Source organism: Panthera pardus, unplaced genomic scaffold (genome assembly GCF_024362965.1).
Source record: "Panthera pardus isolate Hobbes unplaced genomic scaffold, ASM2436296v1 HiC_scaffold_12, whole genome shotgun sequence".
NCBI lineage: Eukaryota > Metazoa > Chordata > Mammalia > Carnivora > Felidae > Panthera > Panthera pardus.
Window position 1 is genome coordinate 52,340,021 of NW_026526677.1, and position 10,482 is coordinate 52,350,502.

Here is a 10,482-nt window from a genome sequence, read left to right on the forward strand (position 1 = left end):
CCTATGAGACCAAAAGCATGAGCAATAAAGAAAAATACATGAGTTAGATGTCATCAAAATTAAAAACGTCCATGCTTCAAAGAATACCATCAAGACATTAAAAAGACAACCCATAGCATAAGAGAACATACATGCAAATCATATCTCTGATAAGGAACTTGTATATAGAATATTCAAAGAACTCTTACAACTTAATAATAAGAGGACAAACAACCCAACTAAAAATCCAGTTTAAAAGTGGACAAATGATCTGAATGGACATTACCCTAAAGAAGACATGCACGTGGCCAGTATGCATGTGAACACATACATGCTCGACATCACTAGCTATCAGGAAGCTCAAATCAAAAACCACAATGGAATACCACCTCACACCACCTAGGATACTTTAATCAAAAAAGATAGATAAAAGCAAATGAAAAATGGACTTTTTATTGTAGAATGGTCTTAGATTTTTAGAATAGTGTTAGTTGTGAAGATAGTGTAGAATTCCCATATATCCCACTCCTACCTTCTCTATTGTTATTAATTTCTTTGGTACAGTACATTTGTCACCTTTCACTAACCAATATTGATACAGTATTATTAACTAAAGTAATGCTTTATTCAGATTTTTAAAATGTTTACCTAATGTCTTTTTTTCTGTTCCAGGATTCCATCAGGACACAACATTACATTTAGATGCCAGGTCTCCACAGTCCTTTTGCTTTGATACTTTTCTTATGATTGGACCAGGATTATGTGTTTTTGGAGAAATGCCAAAGAGGTAAAGTCTATTCTCATCATATCATATCATATCAGAGATACTTATTATGTACATGATTTGTCAGTGTTGATGTAAACTTGATCACCTAACTGACATGGTGTTTGTTGAGTTTCTTCATTTGTTTTTTAACCAACTGAGCCACCCAGGCACCTTAGTTTCTTCATTTGTAAACTGATTCTTTTTCCCACTTCGCATACTGTACTCTTGGGAGAGAAATAACGAGTTATGCACTTAAGAAGTAAATAATTATGTTCCAGCTATTTGAGGATGGTGTATATACATAAATTATTTGGAAATTTTTACATGGGAGATTTGTCTATTATTCTCCATTTATTTATTGAATCATCTACTTATATCAGTGTAGACTTATGGATATTTATTTTGTACATTGGGTATTAATCCCATACCAGGACTTCTGATGTGTAAAGAACTTAGAAGTCTTCACTCCTGTCCTTACAAGAAGAAAAATTAGAAAAAAAAGGAATATTAATAATTTTTCTTGAATCCATAAGGGAATTGATTGTTGCAGGGCAAAGTGCCACCCCAAAATTTGGAGAGATAGGAAAACACAGAGAATCAGTTTACTTAGAGTAGAAGCTGCTGGAGTCACAAACTGGTAGGAAGACGTCAAAGGTAATTTTGGCATATTGCTGGAGTATGAGTGAAGTTTAGTATGAAAATGAGAAATATTTGGGGACTACAGTCTTAGGGAAGCCCTGCACTTAATATCCAGCAATTCCAGCAGATTCTCACAGTATAGATCCAAGATGGGCCCCCTGGATTTTGGCAGGAGGAGGGGAGAAGTTAACATTATGAAATAATCCCGGAGCATTCTCCATGATAAAGGCCTCATCTCCATGGGGAAGAGACTTTATTACAGCCATTTCCCACCTAGAGGAAGGGAATCCTCTGACACCAGGAAGTCAGTTAGCCCTGTCACCTCAGTTTTCTTGTGGGTCCAGGAAGTGATTGATTTTCAGTTGTTCAACTTTTTCTTGATGTGAGGATGGGAATGACAACTTCTAAACTTTCTTTACACATTTAACCTGAAAAGAAGTCTCTCTGAGTCTCACATAATTTTTACTAATTTGTTAGTTTTCCAATGTCTATACCCATTTAAAGATGTTCATCCATGATTTCTACTTGTTCTCAGCAGGTGACTTTGCTTGAATTATCCTATCAGCCATTAATAGAAATGGATCCAATCTCTTGGATGGCAATATTAGAGGAGATTCTAGTATCTTTTTTTCTGGGACTTGTTTTTTTTCTTTCTCCCTGAAATGTCAAAGGATCCCAGGGACTTGGTCTAAACATCATGTGGAAAGAGTAACAGGCTTTGACCCATCCATTAGTACACTACTGTTTATCCGTTGTCACTGCTTTTGTTTTTGGTGTCTGGAGTCACAATTAAAAACAGGTGAAAGCACATGGTCCAATTCTGTATTGACATTAGATATAACGAAACTCTAACTCACTCTGTCAAAGGAAAGATTATTCAGTTCCTTGAGGGTTAATGGCCTAATGCTGTCACATTTGAACTTCCAAATTTACTGGCACAAGTTAGGCTTCTTCTTTCGAAGTCAGCCATAATGCCATGTGATTGGGTCAGAAATGTCATATCCGCATGCTATCTTAGAGCCAATATTCCACCCTTATTGATCTGGCACTGAAATAAATAAAAAACATTAGACCAACTTTCCTTCTTTTTGTCCCCAAACAAATATCATTTCTTTTACAGAAAAAAATCCTCTTTAGATACTTTTGGTGTCCTTTATAATTTCAGTGAACCATTGGGCATCATTAGGATTTTCTGAATTCATTAGAGAAATTCAAGTAATGTTGAATAGAACAAATTGAATATTCCTCTTTAGGCTCTAATGCAAATAAACTCAAGAGTTGGTAAAAACTTTATAAAATAACAAAATAATTACTGTCAAATTCTTGACCTACATTCTTTTTTTAATGTTTATTTATTATTTTGAGAGAGAGAGAGAGAGAGAGAGAGACAGAGTACGAGTGGGGTAGAGAGAGAGGGAGACACAGAATCTGAAGCAGGCTCAAGACTCTGAGCTGTCAGCACAGAGCCAGACATGGGGCTTGAATTCACAGACCACAAGATCATGACCTGAGCTGAAGTCAGACACTTAACTGACTGAGCCACCCAAGTGTCCCAACTTGACCTACATTCTTATAACTGATAGGGATCCTATAGAGTGACTATAGAGGATTTAAAATGTGCCGTGTTTACTATTGGACAGGAAAATTGCTGCCACCTTTTAAGTGGAATATTGTTTTATTAAAAGACAGGAGATTTATAATTTCACTTGGAGATCATTCCTTTTTATTGTCATCTTAATTTATGTTTTTAAAAGTTAGTAGCAAGGTTGAATAGAGAGAAAAGGGTAAGGGTTAAGAACACAGACTCTGGAGCCTGAAGGCTTAGGTTCTAACCTCACTCTGCAACTTCCTTCCCATTTGACCTTGGCCAAGTGTCTCAACTTTCTTGCCTCACCTGCAGAATGTGTAAATGACAGTTGTACGTGTTTCATAGGGTTGTTGTGCAATTCTATGAGTTAATATTTGAGAAATGCTTAGAACAGCGCCTGGCACATAGTATACACTTTACAAAACAGGTGAGTTAATTTGAATCGATATTGCTAGCAACTGGGAGACATGGAATTTTAACCCAGGGCTGTTGTGCTCCAAAGCCTGTGCTCTTTCTGTAATACCAGTTGTAAAATTCTGCCATCAAAAGTTGGCTCACTTCCTGGACACATTCTCACCCAAACCAAGCACCCTCTGGAAGCCCACTCTCAGCTCCTGGGTCCGTAGGGCATACACCATGGGGTTAAAGGCTGGGGGCATAACATTATGCAGCACGTTGAAGAGAACAGGGATGAAGGGGACCTTTCTTCCTGCCAGGTGGGTGACAGACAGCACAATAACGGCTGTGTAGAAGAAGACAATGAGGATGAGATGGGAGCTGCAGGTACTCAGGGCCTTCGATGTTGCTTCAGCGGAGTTCAGCCTCAGCACTGAGCGAACAATCAAAGCATAGGAAGCAAAGACCAGACCCATGTCACCCCCAAGTGTAACCCATGCCAAGGCCAACTGGCATACTCTGTTAATAGTGGCGTCATCACAGGCCAGACTAGTGACCCCCAAATTAGAGCACAGACAGTGGTCAATTTCATTTCTGGAGCAGTAGTGTCGCTGAGCAGCCAGTACAGGCAATGGGATGGTCAACAGGCCATTCCTGAGCACCATGGACAGGGTGGCTTTGATCACCGAAGCCTCATTGACTATGGAGGAGTACTGAAGGGGGTAGCAAATGGCTACATATCTATCCACAGCCATGCAGAGGAAGATGCCTGACTCCATTCCCATGAAAGTATGGATAGCATAGATCTGAGCAAAGCACTCGTGGAGGCTGATGGCCTTGGCATCAAACCAGAGAATGGCCAGGATCTTGGGCATGATGGTGGTAGCCAGGCCAATGTCCACGATAGCCAAGATGCCAAGGAGCTGATACATGGGCTGGTGCAGGGAAGGCTCATGTTGGATGGTGATCAAGATGAGGATGTTGGCAATGAGAGCTAAGATGTAGAGCAGAGCCAGGGGCAGGGAGAGCCAGTGCTGCCACTCATGAATGCCTGGGAGCCCCACCAGGATGAACTCAGACACTTGAAGCCTTGAGCTATTGGTTATACTCAGGGTGGTATCCATATGATGGGATGTCTTCTTCTCAGCATCTGCCTACGGATTAAGGGAAGCAAGGATAGTGTGTGGTTAGCTTAGCTAAAGGTTAAAATTTCTGTGCAGGTATAAGATTCACCACAATAATTCAGTTCTGTTAAATATAATGCATCCTTTATCCCCTTGAGACTCTGGGAAAAAGTTTACCTAAGAATAAAAGAAGGTCCAGTGTGATAAAAGATAAAGATTTAATATAATACAAGTAAAGATTTACTGATTCTATGTGCCTGAAATCCAGCATATATTTTTATATGCTGGGGACATGAACATAATGCGGGAGACAGATACATTTTAAAGAAACATACATATCCGGCCTGTTCTAGCTTTCAGTGGTTGCCAAACAAAATATTACAGACTGGGTAACTTAACCAATGGAAATTTGTTTTCTCACAGTTTCGTGGGCCAGAGGTCCAAAATCAAGGTGTTGGTGGTCCTGTTTTCTTCTCAGTCCTCTCTCATTGGTTTATAGATGACTGTCTTCTTCTGATGTCTTCACATTGTCTATTGTTTGTAAATGCACATGTCTGTGTCCAAATTTCTTCTTAAGGACACTTGTCACATTGGATTAGGGTCCATGGTCAAGATTTCATTTTAACTTAATTCCCTCTTTAAAGACTTTTTCTGCGAAACTGCTAATTCTGAGGTACTAGAGACAAGGATTTCAGTACCTGAAGTGAAGCATACAACTGATCCCTAACAAGTAAGTAAAGTTAGGGAGTAGAGGTGATGTCTCCATTCTTAGGGATTTCATAAAGAGAATAAGTGGCCGCAGTTAGAACTCTGACCAGGCCTTTTGAGTGCCTTGTTGTTGGAGAATAATTTCTGACATAAAGCACTTCATTTAATTTTACCATACAGGTGAGGAAACAGATTGAATGATTTGTCTAGATAAGGATCATGTATCAAAATCACTAATATGTGTCAAAGCTACAGCAAAATTTTAATGTTATGCATTTAAATCCAACACTCCTTTCATAAAATCTTAGCCAAAAGATTACTACCCTATGGAATAGCATTTGTTTCCTTTTCTGATTATGAAGGGAATGTTAAAGACATACCTAGAGCTGTATTTTTAAATCCCTTATGTTATTAACAAAAGGTAGGAGGAGGAACAAGTGGCAAAAATCTTAAATTAAAAAAAAATGTTTATGTATTTTTGAGAGAGGGAGAGAGAGAGCGGGAGAGGGGCAGAGGGAGACACACACACAAAACTGAAGCAGTCTCAGGCTCCAGGCTGTTAACACAGATCCCGACTGACACAAACTCATGAACTGTGAGATCATGACCTGAACTCAAGTCAGATGCTTAACCTACAGCCACCCAGGCGCCCCATGGCAACAAACTTCTAACAGCTTCTATATTTCTGTATGGTACAAATTGGAAATATAGCACGCACATTTAGCCTTTTTTTTTCTTTGCTTAAGTAATTTTGTGGCTTGCTTTTACTCTTGGTTCTCTTTTTTAACATATTCTTGATTTATTAATTCTTTAATTTTTGGAGAACTTTTCAAGCAATTGTATCTAAAACTGTACCTGAGAGACTGATGTCAGCAAAATAGTGGGCTAGCAAACTGTAGGTCTTTGTTCTACCACAGATCACTAATCAAGCAACAGATTGACCAAAATAGCTTTGTGGTTGTTCTAGAAACTGAGAAACTAAGTTATAATCTATAGGGACCAAGTGAATGAATGCCCAACCGAAGAAATGCCACACTCAAAATTGCAGGAGTTTTCATGGTATTTTCTCACTCTTGTCTCACCCTCTCCTTTATGCAGCATGGTACACGCAGGAGGAATCCATCCAATTCTTAGTTTCTCCCTTGAGAGGTAAGGTAAAAAGTGTTTTCATGGTCGCCTGACTGGGAAGTCCCATCCTTTTGAGGTTGTCCCATCATCTTAGAGCTCTGCCTCATTTCTCTCCTATTTTCTGATCATAGACCATAGTCTCTATAGATGGGAAGAGCTTGTAAGAAGGGAGGTAGTAAAGGTGAAGATCAAATAAGTAAAGCCAGCCATGGAAGTGGAAGGCATATACTAATCAAATTCAGAGTCAGGACAGAATTACTGGAATGTGGGACACATCAATCCCCTCACCTCTCAGGATGTAGATCATTGGTTGGTTTCCTTACTACTTCAGGAGGATCTTTGAAGAGGCTTTCACACTGACAGTGCTTTCTGTAGCTGTTTCTGCTCTCCTGGCTTCAGCTACCTGTGTTCAGCCATACGTTGTTCAGAGCAGATCTGTAACTTTGTTTGTCATCCCTGGAGTGTGGGGTTTTAGAATAAATTAGATCCTGGTGATGCCTGGTTTGGTGTGCTGGTCTATAAGCCCTCCCCACTCTACTCTAAGCGTCCTCCAGGGTGTCATGCTTTTTTTTTTTTTAATCAAAATAAGGCCTCTGGTGCCCTTGGGGGTTAGCCAAGTAATTTCAGGGAGTAGACACATCCAACACTAATCTTAGGGCAGTTCCCCAGATGGACAGCTTTCTACTCCAGACTCCTCAGAGTTTAACTGATGAATAATGCTCCTCAAATTGTATGACAGTTCTGAAGTAGCCCCCACCTTCAAATGTATGTTTACTTCATATCCCTCCCAGAGATTGCCTCTATTTATTTTCCCCTTCACAAACTTTGTGAGTAACCTCTTTATTTTGTTTACTCTTCCTCATTTTCTTGATGTTTATTTCACTACAATTTAATTTTTGTTTCAATATTGCACAGAAATTTCTCTCATTAATACTCTCAAATTGCCAAAAATAATGTATTTTTTTTAGAATGTAATCTCACTCAAACCCTCTCTAGTGTTTGTCTGTGTTGATCAGTTCCTTCTAGTACCACCTGCCTCTCTTGTATTTCATGACGTGGTACTTTTAGTGTTAATTAAACTGAAATAAAAGAGTGACGTTTAACTTGTATTCAGATCAAATCCTTCTTAATGAGAAATGTATTGGTTGATAAGTCTATCTAAAATGGCAGTCCCAATTCTATCATTCTCTGCTTTATTTCTAGGACACTCATCACAACATGCCAAATTATGGACTTACTTCTTTGTCATTTTGATTTCTAAAATCATTCCCTTTGGGTTGTCTTACTTTTTTGATGATATCCTTTGTCTTTTTTTTTTTTAATATATGAAGTTTATTGTCAAATTGGTTTCCATACAACACTCAGTGCTCATCCCAAAATGTGCCCTCCTCAACACCCATCACCCACCCTCCCCTCCCTCCCACCCCCCCATCAACCCTCAGTTTGTTCTCAGTTTTTAAGAGTCTCTTATGCTTTGGCTCTCGCCCACTCTAACCTCTTTTTTTTTTTTCCTTCCCCTCCCCCATGGGTTTCTGTTACGTTTCTCAGGATCCACATAAGAGTGAAACCATATGGTATCTGTCTTTGTCTGTATGGCTTATTTCACTTAGCATCATACTCTCCAGTTCCATCCACGTTGCTACAAAGGGCCATATTTCATTCTTTCTCATTGCCACGTAGTACTCCATTGTGTATATAAACCACAATTTCTTTATCCATTCATCAGTTGATGGGCATTTAGGCTCTTTCCATAATTTGGCTATTGTTGAGAGTGCTGCTATAAACATTGGGGTACAAGTGCCCCTATGCATCAGTACTCCTGTATCCTTTGGGTAAATTCCTAGCAGTGCTATTGCTGGGTCATAGGGTAGGTCTATTTTTAATTTTGTGAGGAACCTCCACACTGTTTTCCAGAGTGGCTGCACCAATTTGCATCCCCACCAACAGTGCAAGAGGGTTCCTGTTTCTCCACATCCTCTCCAGTATCTATAATCTCCTGATTTGTTCATTTTGGCCACTCTGACTGGCGTGAGGTGATATCTGAGTGTGGTTTTGATTTGTATTTCCCTGATGAGGAGCGACGTTGAGCATCTTTTCATGTGCCTGTTGGCCATCCGGATGTCTTCTTTAGAGAAGTGTCTATTCATGTTTTCTGCCCATTTCTTCACTGGGTTATTTGTTTTTCGGGTGTGGAGTTTGGTGAGCTCTTTATAGATTTTGGATACTAGCCCTTTGTCTGATATGTCATTTGCAAATATCTTTTCCCATTCTGTTGGTTGCCTTTTAGTTTTGTTGATTGTTTCCTTTGCTGTGCAGAAGCTTTTTATCTTCATAAGGTCCCGGTAGTTCATTTTTGCTTTTAATTCCCTTCCCTTTGGGGATGTGTCAAATAAGAGATTGTTACGGCTGAGGTCAGAGAGGTCTTTTCCTGCTTTCTCCTCTAGGGTTTTGATGGTTTCCTGTCTCACATTCAGGTCCTTTATCCATTTTGAGTTTATTTTTGTGAATGGTGTGAGAAAGTGGTCTAGTTTCAACCTTCTGCATGTTGCTGTCCAGTTCTCCCAGCACCATTTGTTAAAGAAACTGTCTTTTTTCCATTGGATGTTCTTTCCTGCTTTGTCAAAGATGAGTTGGCCATACGTTTGTGGGTCTAGTTCTGGTGTTTCTATTCTATTCCATTGGTCTATGTGTCTGTTTTTGTGCCAATACCATGCTGTCTTGATGATGACAGCTTTGTAGTAGAGGCTAAAGTCTGGGATTGTGATGCCTCCTGCTTTGGTCTTCTTCTTCAAAATTACTTTGGCTATTTGGGGCCTTTTGTGGTTCCATATGAATTTTAGGATTGCTTGTTCTAGCTTTGAGAAGAATGCTGGTGCAATTTTGATTGGGATTGCATTGAATGTGTAGATAGCTTTGGGTAGTATTGACATTTTGACAATATTTATTCTTCCAATCCATGAGCAGGGAATGTCTTTCCATTTCTTTATATCCCAAAGCATTTGGATTGTTGTATTTTCATTTTCATTTGTTTCCATATATTTTTTAATTTCTTCTCTAATTGCCTGGTTGACCCATTCTTTCTTTAGTAGGGTGTTCTTTAACCTCCATGCTTTTGGAGGTTTTCCATACTTTTTCCTGTGGTTGATTTCAAGCTTCATAGCATTGTGGTCTGAAAGTATGCATGGTATGATTTCAATTCTTGTAAACTTATGAAGGGCTGTTTTGTGACCCAGTATGTGATCAACCTTGGAGAAAGTTCCATGTGCACTTGAGAAGAAATATATTCTGTTGCTTTGGGATGCAGAGTTCTAAATATACCTGTCAAGTCCATCTGATCCAATGTATCATTCAGGGCCCTTGTTTCTTTATTGACCATGTGTCTAGATGATCTATCCATTTCTATAAGTGGGGTGTTAAAGTCCCCTGTAATTACCACATTCTTATCAATAAGGTTGCTTATGTTTGTGAGTAATTGTTTTATATATTTGGGGGCTCCTGTATTCGGTGCATAGACATTTATAACTGTTAGCTCTTACTGATGGATAGACCCTGTGATTATTATATAATGCCCTTCTTCATCTCTTGTTACAGCCTTTAATTTAAAGTCTAGTTTGTCTGATATAAGTATGGCTACTCCAGCTTTCTTTTGATTTCCAGTGGCATGATAAATAGTTCTCCATCCACTCACTCTCAATCTGAAGGTGTCCTCAGGTCTAAAATGAGTCTCTTGTAGACAGAAAATAGATGGGTCTTGTTTTTTTATCCATTCTGATACCCTATGTCTTTTGGTTGGCGCATTTAGTCCATTTACATTCAGTGTTATTATAGAAAGATATGGGTTTAGAGTCATTGTGATGTCTGTAGGTTTCATGCTTGTAGCGATGTCTCTGGTACTTTGTCTCACAGGATCCCCCTTAGCATCTCTTGTAGGGCTGGTTTAGTGGTGACGAATTCCTTCAGTTTTTGTTTGTTTGGGAAGACCTTTATCTCTCCTTCTATTCTAAATGACAGACTTGCTGGATAAAGGATTCTCAGCTGCATATTTTTTTTTTATTCATCACATTGAAGATCTCCTGCCATTCCTTTCTGGCCTGCCAAGTTTCAGTAGAGAGATTGGTCACGAGTCTTATAGGTCTCCCTTTATACGTTAGAGC

General features: G+C 39.2%; 1 protein-coding gene across 1 annotated transcript; it reads right to left on the bottom strand.

Moving 5' to 3' along the window:
* Window positions 1–3,526: 3,526 nt before the first annotated feature.
* On the bottom strand, window positions 3,527–4,510 carry LOC109261339 (olfactory receptor 688-like). The gene has a single exon (XM_019439891.2). The coding sequence runs from the start codon at window positions 4,490–4,492 to the stop codon at window positions 3,527–3,529; it is 966 nt and encodes a 321-aa protein (XP_019295436.2). The 5' UTR covers window positions 4,493–4,510.
* Between the last annotated feature and the right edge of the window lie 5,972 nt (window positions 4,511–10,482).

Coding starts and splice junctions, on each gene's coding strand:
- LOC109261339 (XM_019439891.2), bottom strand. CDS start 4,492: ATGGATACCACCCTGAGTATAACCAATAGCTCAAGGCTTCAAGTGTCT.